We start from the raw sequence: 21,246 nt of genomic DNA on the forward strand, positions 1-21,246 counted from the left end.
ACAAAACAGTGGGGTCAGGTGGTGAGTTGTAATAGTATAAATACCCGAATGCTTTTGTTGATGAGATACAAGACAAAATGACTCAACACATCTTAAGTAATACTACGAGTAATATTAATTTTTGATATAATTATAGGTATTTTATTTATTTTACGGTTTAAGATTAATTTTATTTATACCAAGTGGTGTTTAAGTAAAGTTCTAATAATGACTTATTTTAATATTTGAATTCAGTCCAAATTTTAGGAAAAGAAGTTCTTTGTCACCAATTCCGATCACTTATATGTTGCAAGGCAATTTTGACTTGTAATCATTGATTTAATTACAACAAATATTAAGATTTTATTTGTAATAAGAAACTGGATTGAGTTTATCGCTATTTATGAGTAAAGACTGGGATGAAAATCGGAAAGATGATGACCTTCATGGTGAAAATCTAGAAGATTATTTTGTGGAGATTGATCAGAAAATCATAATTTTTGATGAAAAACACAACTTAAGAGCATCAAATAATCTACTCAAAAAGGAGTTTTCTTTAGGCGGGATGCATTTCTAAGATTAATTTATCACAATTGATGGTTGTACCGATAGTGAATTTTTCTCTCAAGATGTACGTGTACGAGTAAGTGTCAAGTGTTGTTGATTGTGTTGTAACAACTTTAACAACACCGTCGATAACCTTACTTATCAGATTGCAATTGCATAAACCAAACCCAATTTCGAAATCGCAAACTAAAATAAGTGTTCCGGCACGTAACCCCAAAAAAAAGAATATATACAAGTATATACTCAAAAATAACCACAGTATACAAATAGAGTTGAGTACAAAACAGCATCCCTCACCAGGTCTGACTTATTTATACAGAAATGAATAATGTATATATATATATATATAAAGAAGAACCCAGAACAATAATCAAATAAACATAAATCATCAAATATCGAAGTAAAATCGACTCTCAGTGATGAAACTGCAGACTGGTGACTGAGGGTCCACTTTAAGCTACTACCATAGAACTATAGCCATGGACATCATCCCAATAGCCACCCAATGAAGCTTCCCTGGAAGGAATGTGTTGGCTGAAAAAACAATAAAATATCAGAGTTTGAAACACAACATGGAAGTCATTTATGAGAAAGCCTTTTAGTCAATTTTGCACAATTGAAAACACAAGTAGTATGATGTTGAAAGGCAGCTATAATTTTGAATAAGGACTTGAAAACTGATATTGGTTTTAGTTTGACTTATATTTTCTTATGCCATGGAGTTGGGTTTAGTTCTTCTAAAGTAGGGGTTATTCAGAGATCGAATTTGGAACTTCTGTCTATTGAAGCCTTAAACAAAAGAATATTTAATCATTAGAGGTACTTCACCTTTCCCTACTCCACCATCGGGTGTAACTTCTTGACTTTCGACCGTAATCCCGAGGCGGGAGCAATCGGATCCGAGGGTACCTTAGAAATCAAGAAAACCATGAGCTTGATTAGTTTCTTTCAAGTCTGTTATTCAACTTCAATAATTGTTCACAAGAATTTGGAGTTAGAGTTCATACATTGACTGTAGCAAGGGAAGTATGTCCTATTGAGAAGATTGGAAAACCCAGATCTGCATTCGCATACGTACTTGTATGTTGCAGTTTTGTTGCAGGTTCCTTCTCCACAGTATGCCCAATAGCAAGCTATTAAACCAAGAAGCTGTCAACTATGGCAGATTTGGGGAGAACAAAAAAAACATGAATAAAGATTAAGATGTAGAGTGATTACGATCAAATAAAGATGAATTGCGAGGGACTTCTCGCTGAGGTACTGGAGGAGGAGCTGGTTGACAAGAGTAGTCAAGAGTGCCTGCAACAAGAAACAATAGAAACTTGCTCAATTAAACTGCATGAAATCGAATGATATAATCTTCCATGATCCAAACATAACATAGATTGTTTACAGTTGGGAATAACGCATGGCAGAAACTTATGATCATCATCATCATCACTGTCATCTTGAGTTCTTTTCCAACCAGCATCACACTCACAGATGTAGTTCAAAGGGTAGCTTATGTCTGCTTTGCATGTTCCCTTTCCACAATCAACATCATCACACAACCTATCTGTTTTTCAAAACCAAACAAAAATAGTGTTTCATATACTAGATTTTCAGTAGTTTGTGTCACAGATGAAGCAACTTAAAGTGAGGAAAGTACCATAGAAAGGAGATAGAGCAGGAGATAAGTCATCTAAATCTCCATTAACAGCTACGGGTAACAAGATCAAGAACAAAGCTGCGAAAGCTAAGATTTGGTAGGATGCCATTTTCTCACAGGGAGACTTCTCAGATTGTACTTCTAACACAAGAATCTGATGCTAGTGTTTCGTTTAATTAAAGGGGTATTTATATATAGAAGTTATCATAGATTGAAATTTTCTTAGGTACCCAAAAACATGAAAGAAAATATATACATATATATTATACGGTACAACAATTTTTTATTTTACCTAATAGAATCTTCTACAGGCTGAAGAAGAATTCAATCTAAAGACTTAAAATAGTGTATTATGTTATAGTTCAGGTTGAATTTCAACAATCCTATGCCATTTTCTACTCTTCTTTTTTTTATTTGAATTCTAATTTCAGTCGTTTTCATCAGTTTTAGCTTTCAATACTCAAATTATATTTTATTGGAATTTCTTTTCATTTTTCTGTATATATGTATGTGATATCATATGATCAATATGGCTGCATTCGTTGTTCTTTTCTTTTCTTTTCTTTTCTTGTTTTGTTTGGTAATGGTTACTTTTTATTCTAGAAAATTTCCTCTTGGAATTAGCAGCATTTTTTTGGAGGAAGCAGGCAAGCAGCCCTTTTATATGTACGTCGTGATGCACATGTAATATATTCAAATTTAGACAGATTATAAGTATGACAGAAATTTAATTAGAATAAAATTTAGAGGGTAAAACTTAAATTTAATTTCTCAAAATTTTTGCAACCTCGATTTTACCGTTAAATCAAATCACCATGTTTATTTTATTTAAAATATATGTTTGATGTTTATATTATTTGAATATAAGATATAATTAGTAAGAGTTTTAAGTGGATAAAGAAATCCAAAAGAAAAAATATTATTAAAATATATAAATTTAAAATTTAAGAATAAAAATATTACAATATTAATATAAAAACATTTAATATTTTTCTAACCACAAAGTAGAATATCAAATCAGCCAACTTGTTGGGTTATATTAAGTTATGGCAAATATTTTGGAATTGGATGAATAGGCCATCAATTCAAATTAAATAAATTATTAAAATTTAAAAATATATAAAATTATTAAAAAAACATAAAATTCAATCCAACATATGGATTTACAATCAGTCGAGCTTTTACTTTAATTTCCAATCCGACTGATCAAATTCTAACCCGTTATTTTCTTTTACCTAGACAAATAAATGTAGTTATGATGTTGAAATATACACTCAAATCGAGCAGAAGGTAAAAGAATCCGAGTAACGTAACCCAAACCTTTGGGGAAATGGGAGTTTTTTCTATTTGTTTATAAAGGTGAAGTGGGAAGTTTGATGCTAGAGGTCAAACAAAGAGATTGCCGTCTCAGTTGGTAATTGTAGAATACAAGTTAGACGCTTCCATTGTTCTCAAATTCACATCACACACCTCGTTTGTTTTGGTTTTATTTTATGTATTGTGCTTCTGTCTTGTTTTCTCAAACGTGGTTTACTTTTCTTAAAGAAAAAAATCTCTCGTTTTCTAACGTATCAAATTTTAAAAATTTAGCTTCGGTTCTAGATTAAGCCTAGAAAGTCAATATTTTTAATCAAAGGTTGATCTTAGAACACGGTTCGGCTTTCTTTCATATAATTTTAAGCCTCTTATAACATCATGCTAATAATGTAAATATATTGTTTTTAATTATTGTCGGTTTGCACCATCAAAGTTTTATCCTTTTAACTTTAAAAATAATTTACAAAACTACCGATATCCAAATAAGCGAAACAATCATTGCATACAGTATCTTTGCATTCATCGTTTTGATCATAAATTTGAATTTTATCATGCACAAAACTCTTTAACCACCATGATTTCGTTTTAATAGCAATATCACCTTCATCAGAAGAAACCTTCCCAAGAAGATCGTCTCGAGAATATCATTTTATAATCTAAACCCTGGGGGAACAATTTTTAGAAAGGTGTTAAAATTTTGGATTATGGAGTCAATTTTTCTTTAAATTAAAATGTTTATCAAATCATATAAACTAATACATAATATTTCTTTTTCGTGTTGCTCTTCCTTTATGGCACTACCAGGCTTTTTTTTTAAATATTTTCTCATTTCAAATAAATCTAAGTCTTAAACACATAAATGTTTTCATAAATACAATTTACAACTAGTAATTTTCTTTCACAAAAATAAAAATTACTTATTACTTTTTTATGTCATGAGAATGTAAGATATCAAAATTTCAAATACAAGATTCACAATAATCTTACCAACAACAATAATTTCTAAATAAAAAAACTAAATTTCTAATCAATATTCAATAAATTTAATGTTATAAATAAAACAATCCTAATTTCTTCAAAAAATTTTATTAATCAACCTCTAAAGTTTATTACCCAATCACAATGTTAGAAATCTCAGACAAAATCAAAATCACAAAATCTCTATCATAAGAAAAGTCACAATCATGAGATTAATCAATAAAGTATGAAAACAAAAGAAGAGTTGTTACCAAATTAGGGAGACCGACATCTTGTAAAAATTCTAGAGAGAGTGAGATAATAAAAGAAATTTAAGAGAAAAGTGACTAGTATTGAGAAAAAAAAAAGGAATTAGGGATTTTTGAGTTTTAGTGAGTGTAAAGAAATTCATTTATTTTATATAAAATAATCCCTTTTCCAAAAATTTCAAGTCCTTCTCAAATTTTAGGGTCATTTTCAAATATTTTCAATTTTTTTTGGGATTAATACATTAATTATATTTTTTTTTAAATTAGAAGTTTTTTTTTTACTTTTTTCTTGAATGTGGCTCTGCCACTAATAACTACCTTACCCAAGGTACCTCAGTCAACACTTTGACCATGAAAGGGTTGGCTTATAAAAAGACTTGCCCAACTAAAAACTCTTGCATGGTTACCATGAGGACTACTACCAAATCACATACAGATCCACTTGTAGACTTATCTTATCACAATCAAGTGCAGGTGAAATAAAGTCTTCGTAATTTTACTACCAATCCTCCAAAATAGGATCCAATTACATCATATCTTAATAGAGTTGTTATTAACTATACTACCATCTTACACAATAGGAGAAATGTTTAGAAGAGCCTTTATGTTGCTGGTGAAGGTGGCTTAGAATTCCTAGACCTACCTCATAAAAGACCAATGCATGAGAATTCATCAAAAAATTTCTATCATTTAGAGGTTAGGGTGGAGTTTGACTCCAAAGATGTTTTTGTAGCTGCATTCAAGCGGTATAGCATACAGCTTGGCGTTAACTTCACTGTTACATGCTCCTGATCCAAGAAATATGAGGTGAAGTGTGCAATACGTGGAACAAGATGTTAGTGGAAAATCATGGCATCTATGAGGAAAAGTCAACGTTTTGGATGATCAGGAATTTTACCGCACCAAATACTTGTGTTGTGGCTGGTATGTCTCATAGTTAACATTGACTTGAATTCTGACCTTTTTTTCAACATTCTATTACGTATGGTGACCCAATTTATTATTTTTCAAGCATGTCGAACAATCATCCGAAATTGGATTCGGACATGATATATAACTTTATATTACCCATGGTCAAAGCGAGCATAGGATTTTGGTCCCTGTTTTGATCGTAAACATTTGGAGTGAGCTCGATTACTATTATGTCCTACCACAAGGCATGGTTGAAAAACAGAAGGCGAGTGCAAGAAATCCTACAATGAATTGTGGCAATGGTGTCAAGTACTAAAGCAGAACGTATCAGGTTCAGAAATCGAGCTGCAAACGAAGCCTACGTATTACGACTATCACTTGGTCCCTGGAAAAAAAGTTTTCCATCATTTTTTTTTACTTTCAATCAATGCATAACTACATTCCGATATTGTAAGCCACTTGTCCAAATTGACGGCACATTCTTGCACAAAAGATACGAGCATCGGTTGTTTTTAGCTAGTGCACAGGATGGTACTCGAAAATCTTGTCAATAGCTTTTGCAATAACTCACCGGAGATGACTATGATTTCTTCTTAAGTAACATGAGAAGGCATGTTGTGCCACAACCCGATATATGCATCATTTCTGATAGGGGCACCGAAATACAAGCTGCATTCAATCAGCGTTCAAGCTTGCGAGATTGTGCACATCATAGGTATTGTTTACATCATATAGGATCTAACTACACAGGCCGATAAGGATGCAGAGCAGCAACATGTCATTAACATGGGTACGTTGTGCACAGTATATATTTCTTATATAATAGTTTAACATATACATTTGGGTCGTGTTTCTTGAATACAATATTGATTGTCATCGACAAGGTATGAGCTCGTCAAACATTAATTCCATAAAATGTTAGAGAGACTACGGGCTGTAAACCGATAGGGTGCGGAGTACCTCGATGGGATACCCAAGGAGCAGTGAACGCAATCATGTGATGGAGGACTACGATACGGGCACATGATAACGAACCTAGTGTAATACATTAATTCCATACTGAAGAGGATGCGTCATTTACTGGTAACCTTGTTGGTTAAGGAAACGTATTTTCGATTAGCAATCTTGTTTCCAAAGCGAGCTGAGACATACGCGGGATAGATAAAGAACAGTCACGTTTGGTGTGAGTCGGTGCTAAAAGATATTGGGGAAAATATAGAAATAGTGAACTTAATGACTTCAGTATGTCACTTGCGACCAAATCTAATATTCCAAGTTACGCAGCCCCATAGACCTGACCGAGGAGTTATCTAGGGAGTGTACCACATATACCTAAGACAAATGACCTGCAACTATGGCAGATTTCAACCACTTTGTTATCCATGCGTACATGTAATTGTGGCATGTGCCTCGGGACGTGTAGATTACATGACCTACGTTGACAAATCTTACAAACTTGAATGCACATATAATATTTAGAAATCTGAATTCCCAACTTTCCCGAATAAAAATATGTGGCTGCCTACCTCGCACGCTCCTTTCGAGTTGGTACCAGATAAGAACTCGCGGTGTAAACTGAAAGGTCAATCGAATTAACTCGGGTATGAGGCAATATGGATATTAAGGAGCGGGGAGACACACCGAGGTTACACGACTACTGTAGGAACCCAGGGAATATGAATCCAACGTGTCCACACCTCCCGAGAGCATCGAGGAGAAGAGGTAATTAAAACTCGAATTCATGCAGTGAAAAAACTAACTTATTCATTTATTCATTAACTTTTTCTGTAAATTGTAAGTCAATACTAATCATTGAAGTAAAATATATTACAATAAGCAAGCCAAAATTTTAATATTTTCTCGTACCTTGTCAGTAAATCTTTGCTTTTTGAAAATATTGTAATTAACAAATGGACGGAGAAAAACTTGAATGAAAAAGTAACAGAAATAATTGTAAATTTTAAACTCACCATACGATATGGTACAAAGCAAACCAAGTTAATAAATGTTTCATAAATTAAAAATAAGTGTATATTTGGGATGTAAAACAAAGTATATAATTTGGGAAATTACAAATAACACAATCATCAGCGTCTCAAATGTTTGCCACAACCAAGTTGGTGTCGAGCACGCCTAGGGTTCCGTCACACTATTTGGGTTGGAGGCTCCTCATCGACTTCATCTCCATCTTCACATGCACGACAAGGTTGACAGCATACTCATCTCCTTCCTCCATGATTGACTGCCACCATGTCCTAGCAGCCCATCGTACATCCCCCCTGTATGAGTTAGCGGTTGCGAGGATGACTTATATCAGTAGAACAACGATACTGGGGGTGTTTGAGACACTACCAGTGGATAATTGTATGGTGTCGCATAGGTCGATTGTGGTTAAAAGGTGGGAATTATTGGCGATACCAAATGCATCAGTGTTGCTAAAAGCATTGATAAGCTATAAAAGTAATATATTTTAATCTCATTCTTAATACGTTTTTGGATGATTAATTATGCAAATTAGTGAATTTGATGCTCCTACTCCTGTAAATTCATGTTTCTATACTTAGGAGAGAATTTTGGAGCAAAAGGAGTGAAAAACGAGCCAAAATCAGACAAAAAAAAGCTACTTTCAGGATCCATACGGCCTCGGCATTTCCATACGCCCATGTAACAACCCGTGTCGATATCGCACCCTACTTTCCAAATACGCAGAAAAACCCAATTTTTAGGCTTTCTAAGCATTCTAAAGTCTATAAATCCCCATTAGAAGAAGACATAAAGGGGAATCAGAGACGATTCAAGAAAACATTCAAAGAACACCATCAAAATCAACTCGGAAGTAAATCTCCATCAAGATCGAAGATCTCCTTTTAATTTCTTTTGAAGTTTTATTGAGTTTCTTTTTGTCTTGTAGTTATCCTAACTTTGAGATGTTTCTATTCAAGATTATGAACTAAATTTTCTAGATACCTAGGGAGGACGAAACCTATGATGAATCTTATTATTTGATTTCTGATTTACATGATAAATACTTTATTCTTGTTCTCAATTATGTATGCTTATTTATTTTTTTAATATTTTTGGGATATTAATTCATGTTTAATGTGCTTATTTCTGTGGAGCAAAAGTCCCTGTTTAAGAGTAGATCTAGCATAATTGAGTGGAGTTGCATGCAATCCTAGAAATAGGACGACATAAATCTACCGGATTAGAGTCAAATCTAATAGGGAATCCATAGATCGAGTTAATCTGACGATAGGGGTTTTATTTAGAAAGAGATTTCAATTAACCAACCTAGAGTCAATTATTCTTACTCTCGAAAGAGATATTAACATAATTTAGGGATTTCTACGGATCAAGTCATAAGTGAATAAATCGTTTAATTCAGATTTATAATAATAGGTGAAGTCTAGGTGGATTCTTTCCTGGGTATTGTCTATCTCATTGATTAATATTTGATTATTTTCTCGATTCATTCTCTGTTGCATTCTTAGATAAATTAGTTTAGTAATTTTAGATTAAAAACAATCACTCCAATTTGTTGGCTAAATAATAGAAAAACGATAATTACTAGTACTTTTAGTCCTTGTGGATACGATATTCTCTACTCACCATAGCTATACTATTGTTCAATAGGTGCGCTTGCCTTTGTCGTATTTATAGTTAGATTAGTGACCATTAGGCATTAGTGTGTAATATAGTACGGTGGGTGAAGGTTGTGCTAAATATACCCCTATATAAGGTGTTGATGCTGGAAATAATTATGCTTGTTGTGGTGTTTGTGTAAAATAAACTGGGTTAGCACAAAAAATATATGAACCATACTGATCGAAAGGTTGCACGGTAATCGAGTCCTCTTGTGGAGCTGGAGCAAATGTTGATCACCCCGCAGCATCTTCTCCTGACCTAGAATTGATGGGCCCTCATCTTGGCCTCCTACGGTAACGTTGCTTACTCATTTCTGAATCTAACAACAGATACGACTTATCGTTATGCCTGAACCAATCCATGTAATCCAAAAATGTCACCAACTCCGATGTGAGAAATGGTTCACGTGTTGGTAAGTAATCGTACCTACACTGCCAAATCTCAATATACTTCTTGTGGAATGTTAACCAGTCTTCTTCGAGTCTCCCCACAAGTCGATCTTGTATAGGTCATCGAACTCCTTAGTCGCAACGAAATACGTTACGTACACTCGAAATGTCATATCACTCGATCGGATTCGTGTATCTTGACTGTTGCAAAAACGATAAATGACATTTTGACGTGCCAAATGTTGCGATAAAAATTTGATCGAAACACATTCTTGAATTCTCGTCTCCACATATAGCATCCATACAAACTTTAGTACGAATTTATAAATTTTAGGATGTGGCTAATATTTAATTTCAAATGCTAGAATCAAAAATCGAGAACTATGAAATTCATAAACTAACCTCCTATTCAGTTTGTTGATCTAAAGCTAGTCGAATATCCTCGAGCTCAGTTGGTATACTGTTGTATCTCGCAGGGTTGTTTCAATATTCAAATAATATGTTATTTCAAAATTACAACAATAAAAAATAAAAAAATAATGATATTATAAAATAAATTTTACCATATTAGGAGTGGAAATTCGTAAGGGGGTTCCACTTGATGGCGCAAAAATGGTAGTCGATATCATGCCCATAATTGAAGTAGGAGCATACAACTGCCGATTTTGGCCTTTTTCAGGTTCTATCATTCGACACATTTCTCGGTACAATGTTGTCAGCACCGCTGATCCCCAACCAAGTCGTCCCACTTCTTTTAAGTCGTCTAGTACTAGTAGCCACCTTAAATGTACCAGATTTCGAGATTTATCTGACATAAGTAGACCCTCGATCAACCTCAATATAAATACACGCGCTAATTGTTCTTTTTCAACATCACTCATGGAAGCCTCAATATTTTGGAAGTTGTCCTCCAACCATCCCATCTCGATCCGACTACCATAACTTGTTCGACACCTTCCTTAGTAGTTACTCACATGTTGCACTCCAATCGGCACTAATCACTAGCCCCATAATGACTTCCCAATTGACCAGTAGACCGAGATGTAAACTAATGTCCTCAAGTGTAATTGTACACTCACCGCAAGGAAGATGGAATGTGTGTGTCTTCGTTCTCCATTTTTTGACCAAAGCACTAATAAGTGGGGATCCAATTTAGTTCCCTGAGCATGCGAGCCACGTATAAAAATCTTGCATCTCGCAAGTGTCCATAAATGACATCTGATGCACCTTCGCTTAAATTGTTTATGTACGTCTCTAAAATCCAATCTTCGGGTTGAGTATATAAACACAAAATTAATAATGTTAACAGCTTAATAATTAACTATTTAAAATTAAATAATTTAATAATATTTTCTCATCATTTGTAATTGAACTTCGGAGATATACTTGTCATCCAAACGAATAAGTTGATTTGCCATTTTACATATTATAACAAATAAAATAAAATTCAAGAGAATAAAATTTAGAAAAAGAATTTAAAAAATAACTAAGGATTGGGAATTGAAAATTGAAAATTGAAAATTGAAAATTGATGATTGAAAAATTGAAAATTGAAAATTGAAAATTGAAAATTGAAAATTGAAAATTGAGGATTGAGGATTGAGGATTGAGAACTTAGGATTGAGTATTGAGTTGAAAAGAATGAAGTTTGGAGGGGTTTATATAAGAAATTTTATTACTGTTGGAGCCGTAGTAGCAATTAGAAAAGTTACTGTTGGAAGGAAAACGCGACCTACAGGGCGCATTTTCACTTATGTGGCGCATCCTACAAGACGAGTTTTCCTTTCTCTCTCCAAATACAGCATAGATTGATTAATTAAAAAAATGACATAATTTCTCAATTTTTTTTTTCAGCATATACCTAAAAATTAACCTCCAAAAATTGTATAGCAAAGCAAAATGGTGTATATAGGGCACATGACATGGACAAAATTTGGATTGTTTTTTTATTATTTTTATAATATTTTATTTATATTTTAACATTTTATAATATTTTATGATTTTTTTATTTTTTTAGAATTTTTTATCAATTAATAGTAATTTTTATATTTTTATATTTTTTTATAATATTTTAAACTAAATCTAGAATGAATTGGACAAATAGATATCTAAATTCTAATAAATTTGAAAGTTCATTTGTCTAGTGTTGATTGACTTTATTTCGCCATTGTTCTGGTGCTAATTTAAGCCATCTATTCTAAAATAAACCGTATTAATAACGACTCCTTAACCAGTTTTTCCATTCATTCGTTCTAGAATGCCAAACGATTTTGTCTTAACCCGTAATAATGTCTTAATCTGGAATAAGATACTTTCTGTTCTTCAAAATAATCTTTTATTTCACTTTTAAGAAAAAGAGATGTTCCATGATATTGAAGGATAGGTTTGAATTTATAAAAACTAATAACTTGGGTTTGTTCATTCAAACTTACATTTTTTTTGTAAAATTTTATATTTTTTAGGACTTCAACTTTTTTTAATATTAGTATGTGGCTTGCCATGTCAATATATTTGTCCAGGTGACATGTCATGTATTAGCTTCTTAATGATTTTTTCAGTTGCGTAAGTGTGTTAACAATCGAAACAGTTAATGATAGTTTTTATTATCAAAACATTTTAGTTAATTTTTTATTTTCTTTTTAAGGACTCAATTGAGTGCATTTTTAAAACTTAATTGATTTTTTTTTACCCTTAAGCCTAAAATAATAAATATTTTTTAATATTCAAAAATTAATAATGAAATAAAAATTTATTCAAATCTCAATTTAGTAATATAATAAGTAATAAAAATTATTTGTCAATTAAAAAATTTTTCCAAACTCGTATCTTATATATATTTTTTAGATAATATTTCCAAACTGCCAAATAAATAATTTATGTACATATCATAAAACCATAAAAATTCTACACAAATAAACTGACAATATTACATACAAATTCATATACATATTATATAATAATATTAATTATATTTATAAAATTCTTATATATTTATAATCATAAACATTACATATAATAAAACATTTATACATAAAACAAATTTGTATTGTGATATTATCATTTAAAAGTAAAATTAATTATTACCTTCAAAATATAATTTATAAAATATAAAAATTATATGAATTTGTTTAAACCCACCTAACATGATAAAATCCAAATCCGGAAAGACCCTAAAAATTTAAGCTCAAAAAAATTTAAATCCGAAAAAATTCAAGTCCAAAAAAACTAAAACTGATTCGAATCTAAAAACAACCTAAGCCCAAAAATATTCAAACCCAAACTAATCCAAATCCAAAAACAACCCAAGCTCACACGCCGTTTGCCACCCCTATATGTAATAATTTCACTAAGCTTAGCCTAAATTTTGAATCAATGAACCATCCCAATATTAGAATAACATCAAAGTTGCCATGGCTTAATTCTACAGAACCTTTCTACTCGGTTTTTCAGGTTAAACATTAAGCAACACACAGTAGTCAATATTACAAACTCAAACAATAAAAATCATTAAGAGATTGTTGATTACATACTAAACAAGATACAACCAATACGAATACACTAACCTATCAAAATTTATGTAGTACAAGCTATTAACAAATCAAAATTCATACAAAAACAAAATATATTAATAACGACTATGACATTGCAAGATACACAAACATGATATAAATACATCAAGTATTATTACTACAGTAGTGAAAGTGTACATTATTCCTATATATGAGAAGTAATTGCCTCCAAAATTCAATTGCTGGAGAAAACTGGAAACCAGCATGATGAAGAAAATGAAAACTCTTACAGGTGTTTTCCGGCGAAACTCAAGAGCTTTCATAGCGGGGAAAATGATGGGAAAGAAGGGACAGATCTCAGAATCAACTTCCTACTACACCATTTAGTGGATGAAGAAGTGGAATCATGATTTGGAGTTGAAAAAACTCTTTTACAGTTGGGAGATGTTGGATTTGAAACAAGTGTGAAGCATTTATGTTTGGGAATCTCAGGAGTTCCATTTTCTGGAATTCCATCAAGATTAGACTCCAACTTGGGCTTACATGACGAAGTATCTGATGAACCTTGTTCTTGAGTACTGCACAACTGAGGAGATGACTTAATGGAATGGGGAAAAAATGCTGCAAGCTTCCCAGTGTATGCAAATGGCAGCCTGCAAAATGGAGGACTTTAGGAATCTTAGTACAAGGATATCCCCATTCCCCACGTTACTCAAAATCTATTATCTCCCTAAAATCTTTTAAAGCTTTTTTAAATATTTAGAAGATACTACTAATACTCATATGTCTAAGTATGATTCAAAGTAGATATTTTCAATATTTTAAAACTTCTTTTTTCATAGAGAGTAGCCATATTTATACTTACATACGATGTGTCTGACAAATATTTAAAATTCAATCTCAAATAACCTCCTTAGACTAATGTCTAAATCATATTTTAACATAGCTTTTCAACATGTTTTTAAAACTTTTCCTATATTAGATAGTAGCCACGCCCTTGTTGATAAGTGAGATTTCAGTTTTCTCCAAGGATTTTCCTAACTTAACCCACAGCAACCAAATCCATCCATCCACTTAAGTTTAACAATTTAACAACCATCAATTTATTGAATCAAGTGATTTATTTCTTATATAAGTTAAAATATATTATAAATCTCTGTACTTTTCATAAATTTGAAATTTAATTCCTCTATTTTTTAGCATTCAAAATTCAAGTATAATTATTAATACCATTAAAATTATTTTATGAATTCCAGTTCATTACAACATTTTTTTAATTATATTACTATCAAATGAGTATTTTTTTTTTATTTCAAAATATCACACCAATAAATTTAACAAAAAAAATTAACAATATTAACAATTAAACCTGAATTTTAAAATCTAAAAGTAGAGAAACTAAATTTTTTAAAATAAAAAATATAGGGACTAAATTCTAAATTTGTAAAGAGTACAATGACCTATGACATATTTGTATTATAAATAATATATATTTAAAATAAGTATATTAAATTCAATTATAAATTTTAATAATCGATAATCAACAAATTTATCCGATCAAGACTATAACCCGCTAAAACCTTTAAAACAAACTTACCAATACCAACTTAACTGAACTTATCTTTAAAGGTGTACACAACTTTTCTGAAGAACATAATATTAATACTTATATTTGAATATATTTAAATACCAATATCCTATGTTAACAAAATAAATAGGCCTAACTAATATTAATATAAGAAAAAGTGAAATAGTACCTTGAAATATCAGGAGAAGGCACTGAAAGGTTTGGATGCTCTTGACCTTTACTGATTACAGTGTCGTGTGAGCTTTTCTCTGATGCATTTTTTTCGCACGCCTCTAAGTTGTCCCCATCAGATTCAGATTCACAACCTCCTATTCAAAATATATGTCATAAACATAAATATTATTTTACTTTAATTACTCCTTTTTTTGAACTATCAATATTTGACATATGGTTATGAATATATGATCTTGTAAACACATTAAAAAATTGAACATATCTGTATTTACATTACCCATTTCCATAGTTGCACTCAAATCTAAGTAACACAACATAGCAAAATCTAAATAATAAACCCTATTAATGTGACAAAATATATAATGATGATAATACATAGAATATATAAAATATATAAACTCATGATGCAGATACACAAATCATATGTTTGTATATTAGAAAAAAATATAAAATAAAGACTCACCATCTTTCCGACCAAAACTATTTTTACAACCTTCACATCTACAACTGAGGGAGCATCCAACGCCAGCCTTCAATACACAAAAGAAAACAGCCATGTCAGATTGGTGAAGAAAACGTTTATGCAGAATGAGCTGAAGAGACAAACCTGAAAACACTCGCAGTATTTCTTTAAGCAACTTGATCTTTTACAATTGCATCCTCTTTTATGCCTGGCTGAAGCCGGAGTTTTGTTAATATCACCCTGCACCAGCAACACCATTTTTTTATGTGATTAAAGTAGAATGGCCAAAAGAAGAGACCATTCATTTAAACTTGATAAAACCATCATCAAAATGTTGCAAAGCACCTGAAAACTATAAAGCCATGTCAGATGAAGTCATTCTAAGAACCCAAACTTGGCCAAGCGATAGTTAACTGAAGTAACTTGGATTTGGGCGCAAGTGTCAGATTTAGAGAGCTTTCCGAGAAACATATCCTCATACCTATGTCTCGATATGCATTAGACACAGGTACTTGAAAAATAGAATTGGAGAAACATAGTTGTTAACCATACAAAGGAGTGTCAACACCCAAGGTCTAACCCCCCTTTCTCAATGTGGATTCAAGAGAGTCTCAGATACAGGTATGCCTCCAACATTAGTACATTAGTTTTTCCAAGATTTTCTTGTATTTGGAATTTTCTGAAGAACATATCCCTGTCCCCATGTAAGGATTTACATCGGGCATGAATACTTTTAAGAAAAATAGTAAAGAAGTTGGAGCAACATAGTTGTTTACCATCCTAAGGAGTGTCAATACTCAAGGTTCATCTCTCCTTCTCTCATGTGGCCTTAATCAATATTCCTAGAAAAAGGCCACACACCATAATAAGTGATGATAATGCACCTTCATTACTTTGATGTTACTCGAATCTATGTTAAGTTTTTTTTCCAAGCTTTCCTAATATTTGAAGGATCCTTAGAAAGTTATAACCATACTCTTGTCTAAAAATGTGTCAAATGAGTATTTTAAGAAAAATGAAAAGCCAAAACAACATAAACTTTAGTATGCAAAATATTAATCATAAAAATAGAATCTAACCATAGAGTCTGAAACACCATTTGTGGTTCTAATCACTTTGGGTGCAAATGCTAGTGGATTGCGAGATTCAATCTGCCTGCGAGTCTCTAAAACCACGTTTTCATGAATTGGCTTGTTGAAGCAATCTTGACATGAACAAGGCTCAATACAATACAGACCAGCAGCAAAGCAATCACAATAACTGCATCATAAACAAAAATATTTAAATAAAAAGATGAAAACAAGGTAAACATGATCATCAAATCACATTTCATTCTAATAGGCTACTGAAAATTGATCATTAAGTAATTGTAGAAATCAAAATCAATGCGAAACACTTCTACCATTCAACTCATCTGCAATAGAATGCAAGTCCCCAGTTACTAAGGTAGATAAAACAGATTCATTTAACCATGAACCCAGATGTTCTTTAAGTCCAATTATAGCCCTATTCCAAAAAACAATGAACCAAGTTTTATGGTTTTCATACTTGTATGTTTTGAGAATCTTCAATCTTTTTCTCGGTGTAAACCGATGTTACACAGACTTGGATGTGAGTGTTAGATAAGAGTATGTCTCACTTGGGCATTGAATTTCTTCTAAGTTTTTCAATGTATTTGGAGAGTCCTAGGAGGATTATATTCCCATATCCATGTCCAAAAAGTGTCGTCAAGCATAGATGCTTCAAGAAAAATGTGTAACATTGGTTTAAACAACCATAGATCAATGTAGGAGCAGCAAAAGTTTGTGCTTCTAATCAGTGAGCCACATTTTTCTGGTTAAAGCACTATTTCCTAGCTTTTAAAACTTTCATTTCTGCAACTGAAACAGTTTAACGTGATATTACAAACTTAAACAAATAACTTAAAAGGTAGAATTAACAACCCTTTAACATCAGCACAGCCTTGTATCATTGCATATAGAGATTTGTAAGAACCACGCTTCACAAATTTTTAGCACCATAACTGAAGTTACAAACTGTTGGTTGTTTCATTTGAGTTTTATTTCTCAGAATGGAGGAATTAACCCAAAAGAGACTTAGAGGAAGACTTGAAAAAGAAAATGGACAAGCTGACCCTAAATATAGATTTAAATATGTCAAACTTACAGCTTCAAGCATTTTGATCTCTTACAGTTACATCGCTTGCATGCCACACTCTCCTCGACAAGTTCAAACTTTTGCCTGCACCAATATTAAACTCAAATCAATTTGTATATCAAGGTATTTGAATGCAAATCTTAGAAAAAGTAGTAATCTTATACATGCCTCTTCTTCTCAGGACTATTATGATCAGCCTCATTGCCACCAAAAGTAGCAGGCATCTCATAAGAATTTTCTGTAACCACACCTTTGTTGTCATCAGGAACCTCACCCCTGTTCATAGAGCTTAGAGTTGATTTACTAAGAGGACTTTGACCTGCAGTGTGACAACTACAAAATGTCAAGGACCTGAATGTGCATATCAATTGCTTTTCAGAAGCTAGAATCTCGCACTAAAGATATACCACCTTTTGGGATGTTTGGTAGAGAATTCAAGTGCAAACCAAAACCAGGTGACTTCTCAAATACCAAACAGCGCCGACGTATGCTGAACTGCTGATAGAATAACATAAAGTACAATTATAGAAAAGTGCCAATGCACTGAGGACAAATAGCATTAACATTTCAGAAGATGAGCTCTCATAGAAATCATCCTTAATAAACATAAAACAGTAAGGTACTTCCATAAATAAAAATTATAGTTTTCTTAGTTAACCTGATGGTTGGACTGGTTGCAGTTCCCCTCCTTGTCATCCTTTTTCAAACCTGAATCATTGACTACTAGTTCATCTGGTAGACAAGTAGACAGGATGCCGTGCATCTGATCCATCACTGGCTCTCCCGATTCACTTTGTTTGCAAGAACCACTAGGATCACCAGATTCCGCATTTTCTGAATTATTGGCTTTATCTAGTGGAAACTGCAGGATATTTGATATAAAAGAGGTTGTCCCAGGGTTTGTTGTTCTCCAGTCCTGCCCATCAGTATTTTCATGTATTATAGATGAATTCATTGTCAACATATCAGCAACATCAGAAAGAACTGCTACCCAGTCAGATCCTGCTGATTCTTCACTCCGCTTAATTCCGCATATTTTACGCAAATTTCTTTCATTTTGAAATGACTGCTGCCTCTCTTCCCATTTATCCCTATTGCATTGGAAAGGAGATCTTTCTTGTCCTGCCACTTCCACATTTGTTTTTTTCAATATCTCATCACAAGGCTCAAAGTCACCATCAGGACTCCGACAATCATATTTTAAGGTTCTTGGCAAGTCTGTTGCTAGATTTGGTTGCTCATCAACTTGATCACTGCTAGTTTCTTTGGATGAACTATCATTATTTGGACATCCCAAATGCTCATCAACTTTTGAAGCTTCCTCACTAGTATTAGATTCATGACCACTCCGAGCGACTCTAGAGTTCAAAGGTTCCAAGAAATGATGCCTGAAACAAACCTCAATTAGGACACATGAAATCATGAACTAAACAGAGCAATGATTAGTTTTACCTTTTAACCGAAAACCTGGATTCCCTATGGCAAGTGATCTGTGGGGAAGGAAACAAAGATGAAGGGGACAAAAAAGCTAGTGAACTGAAACCATTATCTGTTTGCCTGGACTTGGCTAGCTCAATAGGTGAAAGGCTGTCAATGTACTTAGAGACAGGTGAATCCTGCAGAGTGAGAAATCAAAGTTTAGAACCTGGCACACAAGTCTTTAGTAACCTAAATAACAAATGTTCAAGTAGCACTAGAAAGCCATGTTACTTGCCCTTGAGTGTGAGTATCAAATAGGCATGTGTATATCATGTGCATGTTCAATTTTTTTGAAGCTTTTCACATATTTGGAATGTCTTTGTAAAATCATATCAAATATTCGTGTCCTGATACACATGGCATATAATACTTCTAGAAAAATGAAAAGTCAAAACAACATGATAGAAAACAAACAATCAAAACCTGACTATTAAAACCATATTCTTTTCATATTATCCCATAAAACTAAATACTAACATTGCCAACGTTTTTTAATTGCAAATCAACCGTAATTCTTTTGCATACGATAATTCAATTGCAAAATCTCGACCATCCAAGAGTATAGGGTTCCTATGACTCTGCATAACATCCATGTTGGCGCAACCACTATAAATGGTTGAGAACTTGAGATTAAATAATGGTCAATTTCTATTATTAGTCCTTATACTATGCATAAATTGAGAATTTAGTCTTTGTACTCTAACTTGGTTAATTTTAATACATGCTTTTCAATTTTTGAAATTTCAATCCTAGCTTAAATGATACCAATTAAATTTGTCATGTCAATTTCTGCTATTATTCCATATTATGCTTAAGTTGCAGATTTAGTCCTTGTTCTTCAATTTAATCAGTTTTAATCCTAGACTTTTTAAAATTTGAAATTTAAGGACAGACTCAAATGGTATTCATTAAATCCATTAACTAAAATGCTGTGGGTTCTTTTACGAGTGTTATGTGAAAATAGCAAGCTAACATGTTATTACACATGTGATCATATATTTTTTGTATAAGCTTTTGGAAATAGTAAAATTGATTTTAAGGAATTTAATAATTATTGTTTTGTTAATACCGAAATTTAAAATTTGAAAAAGTACAATATTAAAAGTGACCATATTGGAATACAAGGACTAGATCTACAAATTATGCATAATACATGGACCAATAGCAAATTTAGTCCTTAAATAATATTCCCAACGGGTAACAGCAAAAGTTTGGTTAAATTAATGGAAATCTCGACCTTCCCTTCCTGGATTTTGTTCTCTCTTTTTCAATTCAACAAGCTAAAGGCCAAAAGTCATAACAGCCATCTATCCTAAAACAGTTAAGGGCGATAACAAGATTGAAGGCAGAAACCCATCAAATTTCAAACTGAATATCCAAAATTTAACAGAAAAAAACAAAGGAAAGAGGAAACAATTTTAACTTTTCTTATATAAAAAAAAAAGTTCACATGAAGAAATCCTACATAACATTTAAGTATTAAGACCCAAAAGACCAACATCCTTTCACATAATATAATGGTTATTAACATAACTTTCTGAGTAAACAAACATGACCAAGAAAAACCCAATTTCATAATAAAAACTGAAAAAAGAAAAAAATACCTCAAATTTGCAAAGATTAGAAGTTGGAGTGATTTGGGTTTTATCTGGTGTATCCATTTTTTTTTCCATCAAAGCTTCCACATCTTCATCGCTCTTTGAAGGATGACAGGAAGCTTTAAGAGCTCACTGGCTCAGCGCTTGAAGAGAGTGAAAGACAGCCAAATAATCCCTTTCTTTATTTGTTTGTATTCTGTTGGAAACTAAAAATGCTTTTTGAACAAATAAACAAATTTTGATTGAGGAAGCGGGAAGGCGGGAAAAATAAAAGCAAATTTAAAAAATTGTAAAAACCTAATCAATATTGGGGCGGCCCATCACATGTCTCCAGCCCAAAGTGAAATGAAGAACTTTAACGTTGAATTTGGACTTTTTATTCATTTGTAGACAAATATTTATGGTTCAAGGTTTTGCAACAACTAGAAATAAATATTTATAAAAAAATTAAAATTTATTAAAATGAAAAAATTTATAACCATACTCCATAAGAAATAGGCGTCCAAAATACTGACGACCCCTATGTTCTTCCTTAGACCAGTCAATATGTGGGCCAAAATGGCATGAATATAGCGCAAAGCCGAAGGTAAGCATG

At 32.3% G+C, this 21,246-nt stretch overlaps 2 protein-coding genes across 6 annotated transcripts; both read right to left on the bottom strand.

The window, feature by feature from the left end:
• Positions 1-786: 786 nt before the first annotated feature.
• On the bottom strand, positions 787-2,551 carry LOC107918991 (uncharacterized). The gene is made up of 6 exons (XM_016848540.2): positions 2,195-2,551; positions 1,940-2,101; positions 1,765-1,845; positions 1,554-1,679; positions 1,375-1,455; positions 787-1,080 (listed from the first exon to the last, which is right to left on the bottom strand). Exons 1-6 carry the CDS (start codon positions 2,301-2,303, stop codon positions 1,007-1,009), a joined length of 633 nt encoding a protein of 210 aa, XP_016704029.1. The 5' UTR covers positions 2,304-2,551; the 3' UTR covers positions 787-1,006.
• A 10,614-nt stretch (positions 2,552-13,165) lies between these two features.
• LOC107918623 (protein tesmin/TSO1-like CXC 3) lies at positions 13,166-20,886 on the bottom strand. Of its 5 annotated transcripts, none has more exons than XM_041109729.1 (12): positions 20,658-20,858; positions 19,027-19,190; positions 18,566-18,962; positions 18,233-18,490; positions 17,985-18,069; positions 17,743-17,893; positions 17,584-17,658; positions 16,497-16,677; positions 15,562-15,657; positions 15,418-15,484; positions 14,950-15,088; positions 13,166-13,845 (listed from the first exon to the last, which is right to left on the bottom strand). In XM_041109729.1, the coding sequence occupies exons 1-12, from the start codon at positions 20,724-20,726 to the stop codon at positions 13,512-13,514; spliced, it is 2,016 nt and encodes a 671-aa protein (XP_040965663.1). In that variant the 5' UTR covers positions 20,727-20,858; the 3' UTR covers positions 13,166-13,511. The 5 variants fall into 5 exon arrangements, with proteins under 5 accessions (XP_040965663.1, XP_016703706.1, XP_016703703.1 ...); XM_016848217.2 differs by having other exon boundaries at positions 17,985-18,072; XM_016848214.2 differs by having other exon boundaries at positions 17,985-18,072; positions 18,233-18,962; positions 20,658-20,886.
• Between the last annotated feature and the right edge of the window lie 360 nt (positions 20,887-21,246).

Source organism: Gossypium hirsutum, chromosome D13, assembly GCF_007990345.1.
Source record: "Gossypium hirsutum isolate 1008001.06 chromosome D13, Gossypium_hirsutum_v2.1, whole genome shotgun sequence".
NCBI lineage: Eukaryota > Viridiplantae > Streptophyta > Magnoliopsida > Malvales > Malvaceae > Gossypium > Gossypium hirsutum.